Source organism: Tenrec ecaudatus, chromosome 1 (genome assembly GCF_050624435.1).
Source record: "Tenrec ecaudatus isolate mTenEca1 chromosome 1, mTenEca1.hap1, whole genome shotgun sequence".
Taxonomy (NCBI): Eukaryota; Metazoa; Chordata; class Mammalia; order Afrosoricida; family Tenrecidae; genus Tenrec; species Tenrec ecaudatus.
Window position 1 is genome coordinate 44,161,966 of NC_134530.1, and position 23,680 is coordinate 44,185,645.

Genomic DNA, 23,680 nt, shown 5'->3' on the forward strand with positions numbered 1-23,680 from the left:
TATCATGTATGAAGAGGACAAAAGTCACTAAAAAGACAGGATACATACAGAAGATCCAAGTGGATATAAGAGGCCCCACAACTTGCTCATCATCACAGTGGTGAAGGCAAATGGAAGAAATGATGACGTCAAAGAGCTGAATAGAAAATTCTAAAGGGCAGCTCAAGAAGACAAAGTCAAACATGATGCTGAAACCAAACAGGAAGAACACGCTCAGCACATGTGAGACGGAAGGAACTCAAGAAAAGTGTCGAAGGGAAATGAAAAGAATGCACAGAGAAAATGAACGACGAGCTGCCACTACCCATTGCTAGAGGCAGCGTGTAAGCAAGAGCCAGTGAGACAGTGCGACACAAGCTGCAGTGAGAACATTAGCCAAAACAAGACTCCAAGAACGATGGAATACCCGCTGAAATGTTTCGACAAGCTCACGAAGCACTGGGAGCTCACGAAGCACTGGGAGCGCATGAAGCACTGGGAGCTCATGAAGCACTGGGAGCACATGAAGCACTGGGAGCACATGAAGCACTGGGAGCTCACGAAGCACTGGGAGCTCACGAAGCACTGGGAGCTCACGAAGCACTGGGAGCACATGAAGCACTGGGAGCACATGAAGCACTGGGAGCACATGAAGCACTGGGAGCACATGAAGCACTGGGAGCGCATGAAGCACTGGGAGCTCACGAAGCACTGGGAGCACACGAAGCACTGGGAGCTCATGAAGCACTGGGAGCTCATGAAGCACTGGGAGCTCACGAAGCACTGGGAGCTCACGAAGCACTGGGAGCTCACGAAGCACTGGGAGCTCACGAAGCACTGGGAGCACATGAAGCACTGGGAGCACATGAAGCACTGGGAGCTCACGAAGCACTGGGAGCACACGAAGCACTGGGAGCACATGAAGCACTGGGAGCACATGAAGCACTGGGAGCACATGAAGCACTGGGAGCACATGAAGCACTGGGAGCACATGAAGCACTGGGAGCTCACGAAGCACTGGGAGCACATGAAGCACTGGGAGCACATGAAGCACTGGGAGCTCATGAAGCACTGGGAGCTCACGAAGCACTGGGAGCACATGAAGCACTGGGAGCTCACGAAGCACTGGGAGCTCACGAAGCACTGGGAGCTCACGAAGCACTGGGAGCTCACGAAGCACTGGGAGCACATGAAGCACTGGGAGCACACGAAGCACTGGGAGCTCATGAAGCACTGGGAGCTCATGAAGCACTGGGAGCTCATGAAGCACTGGGAGCTCATGAAGCACTGGGAGCTCATGAAGCACTGGGAGCTCACGAAGCACTGGGAGCTCACGAAGCACTGGGAGCTCACGAAGCACTGGGAGCTCACGAAGCACTGGGAGCTCACGAAGCACTGGGAGCTCATGAAGCACTGGGAGCTCATGAAGCACTGGGAGAACATGAAGCACTGGGAGCTCATGAAGCACTGGGAGCTCATGAAGCACTGGGAGCGCATGAAGCACTGGGAGCGCATGAAGCACTGGGAGCTCATGAAGCACTGGGAGCGCATGAAGCACTGGGAGCGCATGAAGCACTGGGAGCTCATGAAGCACTGGGAGCACATGAAGCACTGGGAGCACATGGAGCACATGAAGCACTGGGAGCACATGGAGCACTGGGAGCACTTGCTTATGCTAAGAAAATTGGAAGACAGCTACTCGGCCAACTGACTGGAAGAGATTTGATTCCTACTTGTAACCATTCCAAAGAAAGGTAACCAAACAGAAGGCATAAATTATAGAACATCACTGATATCACATTCAAGTGCAATTGTGCTAAACATCATCTAACAATGTTGCAACAATACATTGATAAGGAGCTGTCAGTAATTCAAGGTGGATTCAGAATAGAACATGGAGAACTATTATGGTTGATGTCAGATGGATCTTGGCTCAAAATAGAGAATGCAAGAATTGTGTTTTACTGACTCGGTAACTTCATTGGCTGTAGGGCTCATAACAGACTACAGATAGCCTTGAGAATACAGGGGGCTCCAGAACACGTCATTGTGCTCATACAGAACCTGTCTGTCGATCCAGGGGCAGCTGTGTGAGCAGAACAAGGACATACTGAATGGTTTAAAATCAAGAAAGCTGTGCATCAGGGTTAGATCCTCTCACCATACTGTTTTAATCTGTATGCTGAGCGAATAATCAGAGAAGTCAGATTATACGAAGAAGAATCCAGCATCAGGATTAGAGACGTACTAACTATCCTCCATATGCAGATAACACAACCTAGCTGAAAGTGAGGATGGATGGTCAGAGATTGAAGTCTACAGAATAGATTAAAGTTCCAGGTAAAGCAGGCCAAAATCCTTACATCTGGACCAATAGGTAACATCGTGATAAATGGGGGAAAGGCTGAAATTGTCAAGGATTTCATCTTTCTTGGATCCACAATTGATGCTCATGGAAAGAGTAGTTAAGTGACCCAACAGCCCAGGAGACTGGGTAAACCTGACACACAAGACCTGTGTCGAAGTGTTGCAGAGCAACCATGTTACTTTAAGGACTAAGATGCCCTCGAGCCAAGTCACGCTATTTTCAACACCTCATGTGCATGTGAGAGTTGGACACACTGAATGAGGAAGACTGAAGAAGAATCAACATGTGTGAACGATGGTGCTGGTGAGGAACATTGAAAGGACATGGAACTGTCAAAAGAACCGACACATCTGCCGTGGAGGAGGTTGCCAGAGGCTCCTCAGAGGACAGGGTGGTGTTTCACTGCACTGTGCAAAGGGCTGCGATAGGTCAGAACTGACTTGATAGCACCCTAACAAATGATGGTAGAGTATGAAGCTGGAAGGATCTGGATCCTTAATATCTAAACCACCATACCAGTTTGAGAATTATTGCCTCCAAACTTTAGTTTACATGAGAAAGAAAGCAACTCCTAGCTCTGTAAGCCACTGCTGTTTGGGGTTTCCTGTTACAGTCAACGTCAAACTAGCAGACCCAGATGTCATGGGACATTTGAGATCATTTCTTTGAAGCGTTTCTGATTCCCTCACATCTTATTTTGACCTAACCATATTATGCTTGACTTACAATCTTTTTAAAACATTTATCATGTTATATGTCAATTCTTTCATTAGCTAGTGCATAAACTTTGTAAGAAAGCTATTGGGCCACCGTATGTGTGCATCACGCTCAGGCTTGGCACAGCTTTGCTCCCTTGATTTCTGCCCACAATTTGCAGTATACAAATGACCTGTAAGATGTTATGGCAGAAGAAAAATGGTAAGTGCTAAATTATCTGAACAACCCACACTTGGCTTCTATATAATGTGGGATCCTTTCTCACCTCTGCCTTTAAGAGCATTATGCTCAGACACCGACCGAGCTGTGGAAGGGAAAGGAAGTAAAACACACAGCCTAGACGGACGGGAGCTCTGGCTGACAGTCACAGTTCCTTTCCTACAGACCACACGCCCTGCTGATGGTGTGTCAGCTTTCGCACTTTTACCTTTGCTTTCTCAAAGTCCAGGTCTTTGCCAATGGTGGTGAGCAGGCGACACAGGCACTCCAGGGACTCTTCATCGTGGTTCTTTAGCAGCTTCACCACACAGTCGTGCATGATGGCTTCCGTCAGCATTTTGAGTTTAAAGAGTTCCCCAATAAACTTGATGTTACCGATGGATCTCCTCCGGGCTTTGTCCTTGGCTTCTTCCAGTTCATCATGAAGTCTTGTCTTCTCCTCTGGCTGTGGGGGACAGAGGAGAACCAAGAACTTGATGACGACGAAAGCCGTGCTGCCTGCCCGATGGACGCGAAGAACATACACTGACACTTAGGACCCTTTCCCTCTCTAGCTCACTGATGAGCTGGGTAGTTTTACAGGGACTCCCTGACCCCAGCCCTTTCTAGGGGTCAGATAATCCCTTTAAGAAAGTATGAACTTGAGAAGGATGAGGGCAACAAATGTACACCTGTGCTTGACACAATGGATGTACGTATAGATTGTGATAAGAGTTGTATTAGCCCCCAATAAAATGATTTCTTAAATTTTTATTTTTTTATTTTCCAACTCATCACAGGAGGGGTCCCCCAATAAAATGATCTTTTTAAAATAAAAAAGAAATTATGAACTACACCTAAATGTTTACATCCATTTTGAGAGATTTCTAGAGCTCAGTAACCTCCTAAATCCTTGGTGCCGAGTTGCTTTAAAATCCAAGCACCTTCTCTGAAAATACGTACAGCACTGGCAGCCTCCAGTTCTTTCTGCTTCTTCTCAAAGACATCATCATCTGCTTTATCTTTTTCAAACTCCTTCTGGCAACGGTTCAGTAGCAGCTTCCGGAAATTCACCGTGTTACCAGGCTTGTCTGCCATAGGCACTTTCAGCTGCATCCAGATGGGAGAACACAAAAGTAGAAAGATTATTTAAAGACAAAAATTCTTCTCAAAATACCTATTCTCTGTATTATGCACAAAAGATGCCAGCATTTTATGCGAGGTAAAGAGTTTAGTTCCAGGCATTTCACGATTCAGTAACAAAATCTGTCTTGAACCTTAGCCAGAAGAGAGACATATTCCCTTCATCCATGTACGGTGCCTGTCAGGCCACTTTGAAGTCCATGTGACATCATTTTAATTATGACTCTACATTTTAAACTGTAGGGTTTTTTCCTTTGGTTTGCTTTTTTCTGATTACCATTAAAAGGACTTAGGCTCAAAGAAGAAAGTACAAATGCCATAAAGCCAGGGCGAAGTTCATGGCTATTAACCTGTCATGAGACTTCATTGTAGGTGAAAGACAAAGGCAGACGTTTGAGGATTTTCTGCGATAACTTTTTCCTCAGGACACCATCACATGCCCATGCTCACCTGACCACCAACATGGCATGTTTACTACTGCTTCTGTGCAAAACAAAAGCTACACTAGCCTTTCAAAACCTCAGCGACCCAGTGGTCACCTGAGGAATATTCTTTTGATATACAAAAGACTCTGCGTGAGGTAGAGAGGTCTCTTGGAGGCAAGATGCTTACAAAATTTCCATCCAAGTCCAACAATGATTACTTTCTGGTAACTGCAATCGCCTATATAACCACATACCGAGAGATTCTTATGAATGTTTAAAACATCAGAAAAGCAAATTGAAGGAGTGTTTCTACCTGACTGAAATATAATTTTACAAATAAAATACTCCCAGTGCATAATTTTGAATAGGTGCTACATAACATAGCAAATCGCTTTTTCTGAAATCATGAAGCGACTCCACAAACTCTGAAAACTCTGCATGGGCTTTGCTTTAATGGGTGAACAGGATTCCATGTACTTACATGCACACAATATATAATACTCTGTAATGCTTACACATGCTTATTTTGATCTGGGGGTGTTTTATACCTCAATATGAAGAACTCAAAAATCCTTCCAAATGGGCCAATAAACATCACCATAAGTGAAGAAAATCATAAAATTGTCAAGGATTTCACTTTACTTGCTTTCACAATCAATACCCACGGAAGCAGCCAACCAAGAAATATATTGCCTTGGGAAAATGGGCTGGAAAATACCTCTTTAAGGTGTTAAAAAACAAATATGTCACTCTGAGGGCTAAGGTATATGAGTAAAGAAGGCCAAAGAAGAACTGATGTCTTTAGGCTATCACGCCAGCGAAGAATACTGAATATACACCATGGGCAGCGAGGGTAAGCCTGTTTTTGAAGAAGTATAGCCAGAGTACTTCAGACATGTCACCAGGAAGGCGTAGTCTCTGGAGAAAGACATCATGCATGGTGTGCTAGTTACATAATTTCATGTCAACTTGATACATTAAGTGTACGGTATGGGTGGAGCCCAGCCTGTCAATCAGGTCACAGCCTGATGATGCCTCTTTGTGGGCATAGCATTCTCATGAGGATTCTAGGAACTTCCTCTTTCTCTGCTTCACCTTCCTGCTGGCAAACCACTTGGAGAACTGAAGAGGGCTTGTCCGATCCCTGGAGATGCGTCCACCGACATTTGATTCCCAAGGCTTTGCACCCACTGGCCTGTGATCGCCCTGCATTCTCCATCATTGCATGTAGCTGTGCGAGTCTGAAGAGGAATTTATGGACTAGTATCAGACTTATAGGTTAATACTGGATTTATGGACTTGATTTGGACTGGCTGGGATGTTTTCTTGATATCCAATTACTCCTTGATATAAAGCTGTCTTTCACATAAAAGTGTCATCGAATTTGTTTCTTTAATCAGTGGGGCCTAACACACTTGGTACAGTAGGTTGGTAAAAGAGGAAGACCTCCAGTGATAGGGACACAGTGGTTTCGACAATGGCCTCAAACACAGCCACAATTATAAGGACAGAACAAGTCTTGGCAGTGCTTCGTTCTATTGCACATAGGGTTGCTAGGAATCAGAGCCAACACAACACCTATCGAGGCTGAGAACTGATGCCATCATTTAACATGGCCAGCTCTAATCAACTAAGGGGCCAGGGGGTTAATTACATATTTCCTATCTGCAAGAGCTATTAACCGAGGAAGAAGGAATTATCATCAAATACTTTTAAAAGAGAGTCATAGAAAAGGTGACTTATCAAAAAAAAAAGTTGACTTATCTTGATCTCTAAATTCATCAGGCAACAAAAATGAAAGACACAATAGGTCATTTCATAGTCAGACCTACCTTATGAACACACAAAAGGGCCCAAGTTGTTTATCAGCCTTCAAAGGATGAAATAATCAACAAAATCAAAGGTTCTCAAAAGCAACAGTCAAAAGCAGACTCCGTAGTAGCGGAGTGCATGCGGCACTGTGGCTGGGTGGGGCTGCTATTCCCAAGTGCAGCAGTTAGAAACCACCAGGCACCGCGTAGAGAAGGCTTAGGGTTCCCACTCTCATAAAGAGTGACAGCCGTGGGAACCCACAGGGCAGTGCATCTCTGTCCTACAGGGTCACTCTGCGTCGAAGTCAGCACAGTGGTGAGGGGGTGACATTCTACTACAGAGGACACAGAACACTTCACAGCAGGCGATTAAAAACATTTTAAATAGAACCAAGAAGTGTACCCATGAGTAGGCTGTCATATTATAAAAGTACACCAACATAACTTCAGGGTCTAGAATAAACCAAAGATTCTTCAAATTAGCTGCTACATTCAGTCAATTTCTTTACAGCAACATGAGTAAACCAGGCAAACTGTCCTATCGACCTTCTTGGCACAGGCACCAACATCATCTACAGCAACATTAAGGAAATACAGATAAAAAGAGACCACACTGTAGCACATCTGCTCTACAGAGATGTTTCCTAACCTACAGACGTACAGAAAATGGGAGGGCTGTTGTTGTTGTATAAATGCTAGAAAGAAAAAATAAATATAACTTGTGATGGTCAGTCATGACTTTTGTATCATCTATATATTGAAAGAGCTACGTTAAGGCTCAGTTTGCTTGCTCATCATATAAACAAAGGCAAGTCTCTTAACGCAAATTTCAGTTTCATCATTTAAAACATAATTGTAAAGGGGTATAATACCCGTGTCTAACTCTGAACATCCAACGAAAGAGTGTTTGGTGAGAGCATTTTACAAAGCTGTAACAGGGTGTGCTGGGACATTTGAGTCTAAATTACAAAATCAGGATTCAACTAGCAGTTCAATAACTAATCAGCTATGTAAATTTAAATCAACTTATTGAGCCAGTAGCCCTCATCTGTAGAAGTGCTATTTCAAATGAGTGCAGCTTGAGGGACAATATAAAATAGCTTTTGAAACAAGAAAATTGGAGTGCGTGAAATCCAACCCCGCCATGGGATTTTGACCAAATTACTCAGCTTCTCCAATCCTCCATTTCTTCCTAAAAAGAGCATCATAACATCTCTTAGGGCTGCTGGGAGGATTAAGAGGTAAGTCTAGGCAAACCAAGAAGTAGTGATTGGCACATAGTAAGGACCCAAATTAATACTCATGTTTAAACATCTGGAGCTGTGTCTGACATAGCAATAGCCAAAAATGGAGAGGCATCTACATTGTAATAACAGAGTCATCAGGGAAAATGTGTGAGCAAAGTTAGCTCATTGCTAGAAAAAGAAGCACAAAGAGTAACAGACAGAAGCATCTGTTATTCTAAAATAAGGTGACCAGACGTCCCGATTTTTATCAGTTTTTCCCGTGTCCCGTGGCGTTTTTAAAAAAGTCCGATTTTGGGACGAATGCATGACAAGCTAGGGTATACGGTCTTCTTACTTTTTAAGAAAATAAATATAAAGTGTAAAGCTCAAGAGCCCTAAATACTTTATTTTTCACTGTACAGCTTGCTTGGTTTTTTGGTCTGACTTTTAAAAAGGTTTTAACACATAATTCATATATCATATAATTCAAACTTCATATTTTAAAAAGTTGTGCAAATATCACCATGATCAATATTATAACATTTTATTCTTTCTTTTACTTATGCTTTTAGCCCCCCTTTCCCCAACCTTTCCTGACATACCCTTAAGAAACTATTAATGCAGTTATTGTCTTTATAGATTTACTTAACTTGATTTCGTATGTAGAAAAACATAACAAAGAAATATGACAACAACAAAAGAACAGAAAAACCCAAATCTAAAAGAAAGCAGAAATTATTAAATAGCTTTTAACTAGTCAGTGAATTAATTATGACAAAGTGTGCTCACATAGTTGGGCTCCCGGTGGCCCAGTGGCCTGTACCACAATGCCACTATGAGTTGGAATCGACTTGATGACACGGAAATTTGTTTACTTACAATCAAGAAGCCACCGGAAACAGAACAGTGAAACCATCCCAGTAGCCCACTTGAAACCTTCCAAACCACCCCACACCTCCCTGGCCCCAAAGACAATCCCACTTTGCTGCATGCTTGTGATAAGCACTTCCTCGCCTTGCCGCTTCTACCACCCAAGCACTGGTCTTGAAGAGCACAGCCTAATCTTTAAAAAAAGTTTGATGCTAAGTAAATTAGTCACATGATTCCTTTTGCTCAAGTGTATTATGTGCATGCAGTTGTAGTTCAGGCTCATTGTCCTTCTACAAACATGTTACAATCCACCTATCATTCTCCTAGTGACCTTAAGATTTTGTCTATAAAAAAAAGCTATAAACATTTTCTCTCTGTTTCTTGTCACATTTAGACTCCCCACCCTCCCACCCCAACCCCCATTAGGAATACGGCTGAGTGAAATGCTGGTTAGTGAAAGCGTGACAGAATTAGCTGATAAAACCATTATCCGGTCTTGCTTCTAGAACCGGCTCCTCGCGTGCGCGCGCTGGCTCTCCGCCCTTGAACCCTGGTATTAGGCTAGGTGGTCGGCTTGCGGCCGCGACTCTGGCCATGGAAGGGGACCGCTCCCCCGCCACCACCTCCTGGTACCAGCCGGCCAGCCCCCTGCGGGACGCCTGTGTCTACAGCAGCTGCTACTGCGAAGAAAATATTTGGAAGCTCTGTCAATACATCCAAACCCAGGACCAGTATCCATTAGAAGAGTGTTATGCTGTCTTCATATCCAACGAGAGGAAGATGATACCCATCTGGAAGCAAAAGACGAAACCTGGAGATGGGCCTGTGATCTGGTGGAGGACAGAGCTTCATCTATGATCTGGACACGGTCTTGCCGTTTCCCTGCCCCTTTGACGCCTACGTGGAGGATGCCTTCAGGTCTGATGACGACATTCAACCACAGTTCAGAAGGAAATTCAGAGTGGTCCGCGCAGATTCCTACTTGAAGCACTTTGCTTCCGACCGTTCTCACATGAAGGACCCCAGTGGGAACTGGAGGCAGCCGCCCCCACCGTATCCCTGCATTGAGACTGGAGATTCCAAAATGAACCTGGACAACTTTATCAGCATGAATCCTGAGGTGGGCTGGGGAGCTGTCTACACGCTGTCAGAATTTGTCCATCGGTTTAGCAGTAAGAACGACTGACCCCGACCCCAGGATCTGGAAGAGGGGATGTTCTAGAACACACTCAGGAGAGAATCATTATGGCACAGCTCGCTTGGGATTTTGTGTTCTTTTTACAAAAACACTCCGGTTTAGTTAAAATATGAATGACTGTAAATATAGCCTAGCTAAATTAAGCATTTGTTTTTGTAGATATGTCATGCTGCAGCTTAATGCAGGCGTCTTCAAACTACGGCCCGCGGGGCACATGCAGCCCGCCGAGGACATTTATCCGGCCTGCCGGGTGTTTTTGCCCCATTTGTTGTTTTTTTTAACTTCAAAATAAGATATGTGCAGCGTGCATAGGAATTTGTTCATAGTTTTTTTTTAACTATAGTCTGGCCCCCTGTTTAAAAAGTTTGAGATTCCCTGGCTTAATGTATACTAAGTAAGTGCCGTTCCTACGACTCATTTGTTCAACCCCGGGATGACATCTGCCAGGGGTTGCTCCTGGGATAGAGGTGTGGATGTGGAGCCGGCTTTCTGGGTCTGTTCCATGCATTTCTCATCTCACCAGCAACACTGGAAGCCCCTTGAGGGCAGGCCTGTGACCCATCGCTCCGTGAATCGGGTGCCCATACAAGGTGCTCATAAAATGTTGGCTAGCCACTGTGCTGCTACTTGAAGAGGGATGATGATATGGGCCGAGTCAGCAATAATTATTTGTCTTTAAGGACTGTTAACAGTTTTGAAAAAAGAGGCCAGCCAGCCCTATGGCCTAGTTCTGTATGCTGTAAATAAATCTGATTTAAAAAACAAAACAAAACCATTATCCAACTGTAGTTGCTGGCAATTTACATTGCCGCAGCAGGGTATGAGAGTTCTTATTTCTGTTTTCACTTCTTTAAGAACAATAGGTGACTGTAGCAATTAGAATATTATATGGTTTTTTTTTTTGCATCTCCTTGTCATGTTTGTGGGACATTTGGATAACTTATATGGCGAAAAGATTTTCTTACTGATTTGTAGTAACTTAAAAATATATATAAGATTTTCTCTTAAATTCAATTTGTATTTCCCCTCCTTCTGATATCTTTTGCTGAATAAATGTTCTTAACTTTATGTAGTCTAATTTACCAATCTATTCCTTTGTAATTAGTGATTTTTATGTCCTAACCATAATAGTTTCAGACCAGTTAATATTCTTTTTATTATTATTTCCCCCACTATTTTTGTTATATGATCAAGAATGCGCAGTGCTGAAGGAAGACGTCCAAGCTGAACTGGAGGCCGTAGCCAAGAACCAGGCTCCAGGGTTGATGGAACGCCAACAGAAATGTTTCAATACTCTGAGGAAGCACTGGAGGCAATCACGGCTCCATGCCAGGAAATTTGGAAGAGAGCTACTTGGCAAACTGATAGGAAGAGATACTTGTTTGTGCCCATTCCAAAGAAAAGTAATACAACAGAATGCTGAAATTATAGAACAATACCATTGATAACACATGCAACTAAAATATTTCTGAAGATTATCCAACAGCAGTTGCAATAGTAATACATCGATAGGAAGCTGGAAAAAATTCAGGCCAGATTCAAAAAAGGACACGGATACCTACTTGTGTTTTCTTGACTGTGTGGACCACATAAAGCTAGAGACAGCCCCGAGAAGAATGGGAATACCAGAACATTTGCTGTGCTCATGCAAAAACTGTATGTGGATCAAGGGGAGGCAGTTGTGTGGAGAGAACAAGGGAATCCAGATTTTTGGATTAAAAATCAAGAAAGGCATGTGTCAGGGTTGTATCCTCCAACTTGCTTATTCAGTCTGTATGGTGAACAAATAATCAGAGAACTGGATTATATGGAGAAGAATGCAGCAGAAGGACTGAAGGAAGACTCCTTAACAACCCACAATATGCAAATGAATAGCTTTGCTTGTTCAAAGAGAGAAGGACTTGAAGTGTTTGCTGATGAAGATCAAGGATGCAGCCTTCAGTCTGAATCACAACTCAATGGAAAGAAAACAAAATTCCAATATGAACGAATAAGTAATATGAGAAAGGAGAAAACCTTTAAGACCCTAGACACTGTATCTTTTGATAGCCGGGCACCAGCAGCTTTCTTCACATCTGATTATGCACCTGCTATGTCTTCAGTGATCTTGTCAGGAAGGTGAGCATCACGGGATGCCAGTTTAATAGAACAAAGTGTTCTTACATTGAGGGAGTACTTGAGTAGAGGTCCAATGTCCATCTGCTACCTTAATACTAAACTGATAAATATATGCACATAGATCTATTTCCCATCGTGGAAGAAGCAGACCAACCAATGTGATCACAAGGTGTCGATGGGATCAGGTATCAGGCATCAAAGAACAAAAATCGTATCATTGTGAATGAAGGGGAATGCGGAGTGGAGACCCAAAGCCCATCTGTAGGCAACTGGACATCCCCTTACAAAAGGGTCACAAGGAAGAGACGAGCCAGTCAGAGTGCAGTACAGCAACGATGAAACATACAACTTTCCTCCAGTTCTTTAATGCTTCCTCACCCCCTCCTTCCTCATGATCCCAATTCTACCTTACAAATCCGGCTAGACCAGAGGATGTACACTGGTACAGATAGGAACTGGAAACACAGGGAATCCAGGACTGATAAACCCCTCAGGACCAACAATGAGAGTAGCGATCCCAGTAGGGGAAGGGGAAGGTGGGGGAGAAAAGGGACACCGACCACAAGGATCTACATATAACTCCCTCTATGGGTGGTGGACAGCAGAAAAGTGGGTGAAGGGAGACGTCGGACAGTGTAAGACATGAGAAAACAATAACATTTAATAAATTATCAAGGATTCGTTCATGAGGGAGGGGGGCGGTGAGGAAGGGAAAACATGAGGAGCGGATACTAAGGGCTCAAGTAGAGAATGATGATGGCAACAAATGTACAAATGTGCTAACACAATGGATGGATGGATGGATTGTTATGAGTCATATGAGCCCTTGATAAAATGATTTTTAAAAGAAAAAATAATAAAATAAAGGCTACATCTGGAAAAAAATAAAGTTAAGTCCTATCAATTAAAAAAAAGAAAAAGGTGAAAACACTGAAGTTGGTGACAGATTTCTTGTTGCTTAGATCCACATTCAATGCTCATGGAAGCAGCAGTCAAGAGAGCAAATGACACACTGCCTTGAGTAGATTGGCTGTGTAAGACTTCTTTAAAGTGCTGAAAATCAAAGGATGTTGCTTTCAGGAACAAGATACTTCTGACCTAAACTATGATATTTTCAATGGCCTCCCACAGATATGAATGGTGGATACTGAATAAGGAAAAACCAAAGAAGAATCAATACATTTGAATTATGGTGCTAATGAAGAATTCTAAAAGTACCATGGGCTGTCAACAGAACACACAAATCTTCCTTGGAAAAGTACAGCTACAATGCTCCTTAGCGGTCCGGAGGGGGGGACTGTGTCTTACATATTTTGTCACCAGGAGAGAGCAGTCCTTGGAGAAGGACAATGTGCTTGGAAATGCAGAATGCGGTGGAAAGGGCAGAACCCTGAGACGATAGGCTGAGAGCAGCTGCAAAGGTGGGCTCAAACAGAAGCTTAATTGTGAGGCTGGTGGGGAAGCTGGGAGGGTTTAGTGCTAGTGCACAGGGCCTCTAAGTTTCAATCAACTCCGTATCATCTAATTAACTACTGGCTACTTTTCATCTTTTGCTTTTAATAGCTTCATTTTTACCAGTTTAGCTATAGCTTCCCGCTCCCACTTTCAATCATTTTCCTTTTAAAATTGATGCTGAGTGATCACAGGAAAAATTTTGAATCTCTGACTTTAATGTCTAATCAATTGTGGAAAATTTCCAAGCCATTATGTCTTCAATTATTGTTTTTTCCATTCTCTTTCTGGAATTTTAATAAAAGACAAATTAGACCTTCTTATGGAAACCCTCCCCATTTTCCGTGTCCTTTCCCCATATTTTGGTCTTTCTTCATTGTGGCTATTTTCTATGGTTATATTTTCCAGTTCATCATTTTTCTATGCAGCAGTGTTTGATTTGCTATTATTCTCAGCCATTAAGCTATTAATTTCCTTTATTCTAATATTCAGTTATAGAATTTCTATCTGGTTCTTCTTAACACTTTACAATTCTCAGTTGAATTTTTCAGTTTTAATCACATAGCCATCATAAGTATCGTCATTTTAAAGGTTTTACCTGATATTCTAAAGTTTTTATCTGATCAAACTAATATTGGGACTTTCTATATGGCCCCCTCTCCCTACTTTTTGCTTCTGCCGGCTCCTGTTGATTTCTATTTGTCTTGGGTGTCTGAATATTTTAAATTGTTAGAGATTTTAGCGGAAATTTTTTTTCATATAAATAATGTGAAGTCTAGGTATTACAGGCTCAAAGAAAGATGTTTGCTTCATACAGATACATCAGAGGCACTAGTAATCCAAAAATCACTATAATCCAAATTTAAAAGTGAAATTGATTTGGCTAAGACAGTCCCTTTGATAGTAAGTCATTTCCTAGCTCATGGTTATAAATCTCTTTACGATTATTTTTAAAAAACCATTACAAAGCAGCTTTCCTGTTGTACTCCATGAAAAGGTAGTTCAATTTACCTGTCATTGACCCTATCTCTACTACTTACCCCTGTGTGGTTTTCCTTGATCCCAACTCTTCTCGTCTCTCTTACTTGATATCTATTAATTTCATACCAATTTGCATGTTAGCAAATCTTCAACAATATTGCTCAGTCCCTTCCAAAGTGGTAATATTCATCTTTGTGAATAGATAAAATGGTTCATTTAAAAAAAATTTTAATGGGTATGAGCTGTATGGAATATTGGTTTCTTTAGTCAATTTCCTAATAAAGAGTAACCTTAAATTTTTTTCCAAAAGTTTATCAGCCAGTGGATTTACATTGCTATGAAACACCTTTTTTTTTTTTAAACTGGGGTCTCTTGTACTGATTTGCTTTAAACAAACCAACAAAACAAAAAGCTATAGATTCTAATATTTTGTACATTATATGCATTCTGGGATGTGCTTTTAATATTTTTATAACATATTTTGATTCATCAAAGACTGTTCCCCAATTGTAATTCATTTAGTAAAATCATCTGCATTAGCTTCAATCTTATAAACATGACTAATGGAAATTTCAGCTCTGCACTAGCTGGTCTTCATACAAAGCTTTGACACTCATCAATCTGAAAGCTTGATGAGGACAAGACACTCGCTCAAAATGGGCAATGTTGAGCCATGCAAGTGGATATAGTTATCACGTCAATGGTAATTCTACACTCATCTCCTCCGAGTTTCTGGACTCCAGTCACTGTTTATCTGAGGTGTTGTTGGCTTTCTCTCTCTTGGCTCTTCTATGAGGTCTTTCAGACCATCTCTAAATGCACCTAAAATGTTATGTGAGGCAACATTCAGTAACTTTGTCGCACAGCTTCAGTGATTTTGTAAGACATCCCCTTGACATTAGTCCTGACCTCAAAATTAATTTTCCCCACTGCATAAAAAGTATCTTTGTTTTTTTCAGGCAGTCTAAGAAGATTAAGATGTGAATTATTAAAAGAATTTGTCTGTTGCCATCCACTGGTCACAGAAACTAGTTTAAACACTTTAAGCCATATTTAAAGTTTGTACCTGAGAAAATCAATATCTTGCTTTATCTTGATTTATTTATTTTGAAGAAATGCATGCATTTGGTAAAAAAGTGGCCATTTAGCTCAGAAGTCACAAAGCCCAGATGAAAGAAGTACACCAGCCTGTGTGCTCACGAGGTGCCAAAGGGATCAGTTATCAGGCATCAAAGAACAAAAAATCATATCACTGTGTGCTCACCTCCCCGATATGATCACTGAAGACAAATGGGTGCATAAGCAAATGTGGTGAAGAAAGTTGATGGTGCCTGGCTATCAAAATATACAGTGTCTGGGGTCTTAAAGGCAAACAAGCAGCCATCTAACTTAGAAGCAACAAAGCCCACATGGAAGAAGCACACCAACCTGGTGATCACAAGGTGTCGAAGGGATTAGGTATTAGGCATCAAAGAACAAAAAAATCAAATCATTGTGAATGAGGGGGAGTATAGATTGGGGACCCAAGACCCAGCTGTAGGCAACTGGAGATCCCCTTACAGAAGGGTTGTTGGGAGGAGACAAGTCAGTCAGGGTGCAGTGTAGCAATGATGAAACATACAACTTTTCTCTAGTCCCTAAATGCTTCCTCCCTCCTCCTCCCCCCACTATCATGATCCCAGTTCTACCTTACAAATCCAGCTAGACCAGAGGATGTACACTGGTACAGATAGGAACAGAAACACAGGGAATTCAGGGCATATGATCCCTTTAGGACCAGTGGTGACAGTGGCGATACCAGGAGGGTGGAGGGAGGGTGGGTGGGGGGGGGGAAGGAGGAACCATTTACAAGGATCTACATATAACCGTCTCATCCATGGGGGATGGACAACAGAAAAGTGGGTGAAGGGAGACATCGGACAGTGTAAGATATGACAAAATAATAATTTATAAATGTTCAAGGGTACACAAGGGAGGGGATAAAGGGGAGGGAGGGGGAAAATGAGGAGTTGATGCCAAGGGCTTAAGTGAAGAGCAAATGTTTTGAGAATGTTGAGGGCAACGAATGTACAAATGTACCTTACACAACTGATGTACATCATGTATGGATTGTGATAAGAGTTGTATGAGCCCCCAATAAAATTATTTTCTAAAAAAAAGAAATGCATGCATTTCTGAGCTGGACCCCTAGTAGTCCTTCTTTATAACCTACCCTACTTTATAAAGACCCTATCCACATGTAAACTGAATAGATACTAAATAGAAGGTTTACGTTATAATAAATAATCATAGTCATTTTATAGCCAGTATTTTAAGACTTTCACAATCTGGCCCTAGACTCTAAAACCAACACTGTTTCAGTTTACTTAGGGCTTACTACAGGCTAAACAGTGAACTAGGAGCTTTATGTGCACCATCATAAAGTTATTCCATCGTGCCAATAGCCTTGCTCTTCTTTCTGTGAATTATTGTTATCTTAAAGAATAAAAGCTGATGTTTAAAGCGGTTATACACTTATTCTAAGGTCATAAAATTACCAAGTGTCAAAATTTAAATTTAAAACTCGAAATTTGTTTTTAATCATTTTATTGAGGGCTCTTATAGCTCTGATAACATTCCATACATCAATTATATCAAGTACATTTATACATATGTTGCCATCATAATTTTCTAAACACTTTTTATTTGAGCCCTTGGTATCAGCTTCTCTTTTTTCTCTCCTCCCCTCCCACCCTGATGACCCCTTGATAAATTATAAATTATTTTCACATCTTACAATAAAGTCTAAAGTTTAATTCTAGACTGGTAAGATGCCATAGCCAATGTTTATAACCATTACATCTCTCCATATTTCTGGCCTCAGGCTTGAACCTGCCTGAATACCTTTGCCCTTCTCTTACAGCTGCCTGTGAGTATCCCTCATCCTCCTAAGTCCAATGCAAAATCCATTGCTTCATAAAAGTTTCTCTTCCACCAACATAGTGCTTTCTTTTGCTTCCAACTTGACTTCTGGTTTAAACCATTCATTTAGGTTTAACATACTGCCAAGTGATAGAATATCTTGTAAGTAATTTTCTGTCTTATAAATGCTGTATTCTCAAATGTAGATTCTGATTTCCTTAAAAACAGATGAACTGCTACATTCCCCAAAGAGCTTACCTACCTTTTGCATAAGTACTCAATAGTGATAGAGAGAGAGAGTTTTGCATTTTCATAGCTTGTTTCTAAGAAGTGAGGCACAACAAAATGAGTAGTGACATTTAAGAAAAAACTCATTTCAGACACAAGTACCTTGGTAGCAGTGACGGTGTATGGCAGTGTCATGACTGAGACACAGAGGACAGTAAGTGCTAATCAGAGGCTCTTTGGTCTCCCCATTCCATCATGCCCTACATTTGACAGGCCATGAAGAATAAATAGCTGGGGGCAATGTAAGGAAAAAGAACTCTAATGGTTGCTAAGAGATGAAACGACTCGTTTTAAGTCTTTTTGACCACACATTAATTATCTTTTCCTCTTCATCGAGCTTAGAACAAGTTTTTCAGGTTGGGATTTAATAAAATATGTTAAAAGTTAGCATTTGTTTTATCTTCGTAAGATATCACCCCAGGGAAAACGTGTTTTTCATGACAACAATTTCACATTACAAATTTAAGTCTTACTGAGACTACTTCAATTTTGATAAGGCCATGTCATGATTACATCAGTCTGTCTATCATACCTTCTTAAGAGTGAAGTAGATATTTTAATACAGTAAGATTATTTTCAAGCAATGGGAATATGAGATTATTAATAAGTGCTAAAAATATATTCTCCCCTGTAGGTTTCCCCAATAACACTTCTGGGAAGAGTGTGCAGTGAGGGGAGAATATACCTCTTGGAGATTTCTGGATTTACTCCTTCCTCTCTTCTTACCGTTACTAGACATCGACACATGTTCGCGTAAGCCACAGAGAAACTGGGCTCGTCAATAGCCTTCTCAAAGACCAGGTCAATGACTCCTTTCAGCCGCTCCTCTGTGTCAACAGTAAGTCCTGACACCTGCTTCATCAGTTGGTTGAACATCTGTGGTGTCAATTTATTTAAGATACTCCGAACTTTTCTGAAAAGTTCCTAGAAGGACCATAAAAAAGAGGAGCATTAGAGCCAGCCATGACAGTAAGCGGGAAGGTAATTATTTTGCTTGGTAAGCTTGATTATTCTGATTATTAATGACTGTCAAATCACAGAAACAATTAAACACATCCATTTCAACAGTTAGTCAAAAATTCTATCACATCCATTGCACGCCTGAGAGGAAGTCTAGGACATTAACGGGCAGGAGCATCACCTGGTACTTTTCCAAAGGCAACCTGGCAATGTCACGAACCTGAATAACTACAAATGTGCTATTTGAGCATGGTAAGAGTATACTTTTAGAAACTTGTTCGTATTTAAGGATATGCAAAAAGAGTTTAGCCACAATAAACCTTTGTAGCACACAATGTCACAAATCAGACACTTGTCTAAATTAATTATGGCATGACCATAAGTTCAGTTAACCATAGAATACAGGGCGAGAGTCCTTTCAAGTGTTGTCAGACCTCCAGGGAAAGTAAAACTGGAGATTTCCTCAACGAGGGAAAAGGCATCTACAAAGCTCCACTTAGAGTGAAAGACTGAATGCTGACGGACTGGAGCAAGACAAAATGTTCGCTTCACCATTCCTACTCAAAAACACTCTCAAGAGAATTGACATGTCTGGAAGGTGGCAAGGTAGGCAGACACAATACTTAGACCCTCTATAAAAAAAAGACATGAAACAACAATGAAATAGATACAGGTGATAATCCTGAACTATCATTTTCATAGTTAAAAACAGAGAAGTAGATTGAATACCAATTGGGAAAAGAAGCTGAACAAAAGCAACAAGAGAGTACACATACGTTCCAAGGGAATGGTCAGCTCACCTGACACAGCACAGGCATTTTGTACTTTGGCAAACTATGCTTGATCGAATAAAACAGCGCCCTCATAATTCGCTCCCCTCAGCCATGATTGCATGAGGGCCCTGACCAGTGATTGGTAGTCAGAAACGTGTAATTTCTCCCCCTGCCCCTCCCGCACCATTCTCTCCTAGTGACTAAAACCACTGTACCCCCACTCTTACCCGCCCTTCAGCTGCTGACGTGCTGCTGTTCTGGCGGCGGTGGAGTCAGACCCTCACCACCAGCGCCGGGGGCACATGAACTCCGCTCAAGTTAGGACTGCTGTACAAGCAGGGAGCCTCCTGTCACCCCCGGGTTGGCAGGAGGTCGGTCCTTTCCTTTTTTTTGGTTTTGGTTTTCCCTTGATTTTTCCTTTCTTTCTCGGTTTTCCTTTTTCCTCTCACTATTTGCTTTAATTGCACCCTATTAGTTTTTTCTTTATTACTCTCTTATGACCACCCCTGCACCGCTCAGCTTTGGTGTCTGTGCCTTTTCTTTCTGCAGTTGTAAAATTTGAGAACATCATTTTCTTGTCTTAAAGAAATGCTAGTTTTTTTGTATCCTATTGCTTGCTTGATTTTCCATGCTTGCTTCCTTCACTTATTTTCTTAATCACTTTTTTCTTACTTTTTTTTTTCCCTTTTGACGCCCCCACCCCACTCTCCAACCTACACTCCATGAAGTTTTAGACAGTAAGCAGGCTCACAAAGCCCAGCCACACCTCTACCTCCTGCAGCCCCATCCACTGGGTGAAGTCCACGCACATAGAAAACTGTAAAATACTACTATAAAAAACAAAAGAGGCCTTCACCCGAGGCTCCCTGTACCTCTTTAGCTCAAAGCAAGGGCCAACCTGACTTACGCTCTGCCGAGATGACAAGCAGCTGACTATGACCTGGAGACCATTGAGAACAAAACAGAACCCACCCTCACCAACCTTACCAAGTACCTCTCAGTCCCGCAAGGTTTCATGGAGGCCCTGCGCCTGTTCACGCAGGTAGAAGAGCAGGCCAGCAAACAAATCAGCAGTAAGAAATAGCCCCAGTGATGACCGCAAATAGATTTTTAAATAATGGAAGTTTCCCAAAAACTTCTTGAAGCCCCCTTGTGTATCTACCACACAACGTTTGCCTGTTTAATTATTTACAGGTTTAAGCCTTACTGACAGCAATTATAAGAATCTGTTAGCAAGCATACCATTCCATGAGCCATATAGTTTTCCCATCACCCCTACATTCCACCCCCACCTTCTTTATACTGACCCTAATAACCACTAATAAACTTTGAGATCTATAAAAACAACAACAACAACAACAAAAGAAACGTGCTCGATGGAAGAATATACTACGCACATAAACAGAAAGCTGTAACACTGTGAACATGCCAATGTTCCCAAAGCAAATGCAACCCTGATCCGGATTCCAACACTCTTCTTCTGCTGCTTTTTATAAGGAAATGAGGGCCCACATAATAGCACTGTTAAAGAAGAAGAAAGCAGGCGGCTTCAGATTTTCTGATCTAAACACCAATCACACAGTCACAGTAGTCAGACAGCTTAGTATTGGTACAATGACAGACATAGAGTAATAGAACAGACAGAATTGAGAACGCAGAAGTAAACTGAGAATCCATCCACCTTCAACAAATGGGTGAAACACATTAAACAGTTAAGAGATACTGTCTTTTTTTTTGTTGATTTTTTTGATACCGTCTTTTAAAAATGGTGCTGGTAAAGCTGAAGATTCATTTGTAGTGGAATGAAACAGGATCCATATCTCATACCATATACAAAAGGAACCCAAGATGGATCAAAGAACTAAATGTAAAATCTTTAACTATAAAGATCATCAATGCAAAATGATGGTCAAATTTAGGGACCGTGATATATAGCATAATAAAAAAATAAAAAGAAGATAAACTAGATGATGACTGAAGCCTCCTAAAACTTAAAACACATACTTGAATTTACAGATTTCATCATCATCCAAAAGAAAAGAAAGATTTCATTAAAAGAGCTCAAAACTTGGAAAAAAACTGGCAATGAATATCAGATAAGTGACTAATCTCTAAAGTTTACGGAACTTTTCAACACCTAACAACAACAACAACAACAACAAAAAGACAAACAACCCAATTAAAAAACAAGCAGATGACATAAACAGACACTTCATTAAAAAAGAAATCTTGGCAACCAACAAACATAAAAAATGCTGGTGATCATTAACCATTAATAAAATACAAAAATAGAGGGAGGGAGGGTGGGGGAAAATGAGTTGATACCAAGGGCTCAAGTAGAAAGCAAATGTTTTCAGAATGGTGATGGAAACATATGTACAAATGTGCTTGACACAATGGATGTATGTATGATTGTGATAAGAGCTGTAAAAGCCACCAATAAAATGATTTAAAAAAAAAGCTCAAGCAAACACATTGCTATCAAGTCATTTCCAATTCACAATGACCTTATATTCATTAAAAATGCAAATCAAAACAAAGAGGTATCAGCTAACCCAGCATTAATAGCAAAGTTAAAAAAAACAACCCAGAAAAACAACAAACAGATGAAATGCAGGTATGCTGAGACTGGAACCTTCAGACACTGTTACTAAAACTGTACAGTCCTTTATGCTAGACTCCATTCAATCTTCTAAATGAGATAGGCACTACTGGTTTTTCTATTTTATCATTGAAATTAAGATCTTGTCTAACAGAGCCTGGACTCAAACCTGGGCCTGCTCCCTCCAGAACTGACACTTCTATCTATTATATTAAACTGTTCATGGTGAGAGGAAAGGTACAAAAGGATTCAGACACTGAGAAGTTGGTATTGCTCTGTGATGCTTGGCTTGGGTGTAGGTGTGTGAAGTCCAAGGTCTTAAGCAGAGACAATATTAGTTCCTATAAGCAGAAAGGAAAAGTCACAAAACCAAAAAGGAAGAACACACTCAGCATATCCTAAATTGAAAGAACTAAAGAAAAAATGTAAGCATCAAACTGAAATATTGAGGGATTCTCTGGGCAAAATATTGAATGATGCAGGAAGCATCAAAAGAAGATGGGAAGATAAAACTGTTCCAAAAAGAACTAGTCAGCACCGGACCATTTCAGGAGGCAGCATATGAACAAGAACCAGTGATGCTGAAGGGAGAAGTCCAAGCTGCACTGAAAACATTAGCCAAAAACAAGGCTCCAGGAATTGATGGATACCAAATGAACTTTTCCCCAAAAAGCTGATGAAGCACTCACTCATCTATGCCAGGAAATATGGAAGACAGTTACTTGGTCAACTGACTGGAAGAGAGACATTTGTGCTCATTCCAAAGAAAAATGACCTAACAGAATGGTGAAATGGCAGAACAGTATTAGTGACATTACAGGCAAGTCAAATGTTTCTCAACATCACCCAACAGCTGCAGTGGCATACGGACAGGGAGCTGCCAGAGTCAAGCCAGATTCGGAAGAGGACATGTAACAAGAGATATTGTTGATGCCTGATGGATCTTGGCTTAAAGCTGAGAATGCAGAGAGATTTACTTGTATTTTGACTAGGCAAAGGCATTCAGCTGTGTGGATCATAACAAACTACGTCTAGCCTTGAGAAAAATGGGAATTTCAGAATACCTAATTGTGCCCATGCAGAAACTGGGCATGGATCAAGAAGCAGTGGTGCGAACAGAAAACAAGGACTGAGTTATTTAAAATGAAGAAAAGTGTGCATCAGGTTGATACACTGCCATCATACTTATTCAATAGGTATGCTGGATAAATAATCAGAAAAGCTGGACTACATGAAGATCAATTCAGCATCAGGATCGGAGGAAAGTTTATTAACAGTCTGCAATATGCAAGTGACACAGTCTTGCTGGCTGAAGGTGAGAACTTGAAGCACTTGCTGATGAAGATGAAGGACTGCTGCCTTCAGTGTGGACGACGACGACGCAGTGTGAGGAAAACGAAACTCCTCATCTGGATCATTAGGTACCATAGAGAACAGACACAAGTTGCTGGGGATTTCATTCTATTTGGATCCTCACCCAATGCCGTGGGAGCAGCAGTCACGAGATCATGTGATCTCCTGCATAGGATCTCTTTAAAATGTGGCAAAGCAAGGATGCCACTTTGAGGACGGACTGTGGTGCTCCTGCCTCAAGCCATGGTATTTTCAGTCACTACGTTTGCAACTGAAAGTTGGACAGTGAAGAAGGCAGACTGAAAATAATCAATGTG

At 41.4% G+C, this 23,680-nt stretch overlaps 1 protein-coding gene and 1 pseudogene across 13 annotated transcripts in view; one reads left to right on the forward strand and one right to left on the reverse strand.

Moving 5' to 3' along the window:
• EIF4G3 (eukaryotic translation initiation factor 4 gamma 3) overlaps positions 1–23,680 on the reverse strand; it is a 382,761-nt gene that overhangs the window by 48,429 nt on the left and 310,652 nt on the right. For all 13 annotated transcript variants that reach the window (XM_075551768.1, XM_075551838.1, XM_075551777.1 and 10 more), the window contains 3 exons: positions 18,402–18,599; positions 4,226–4,372; positions 3,492–3,728 (listed from right to left, as the gene is read on the reverse strand). In XM_075551768.1, coding sequence (XP_075407883.1) covers positions 3,492–3,728; positions 4,226–4,372; positions 18,402–18,599 — 582 coding nt within the window. The remainder of the gene's footprint in view (positions 1–3,491; positions 3,729–4,225; positions 4,373–18,401; positions 18,600–23,680) is intronic.
• Positions 9,254–10,322, forward strand: LOC142433648 (protein N-terminal glutamine amidohydrolase pseudogene; annotated as a pseudogene).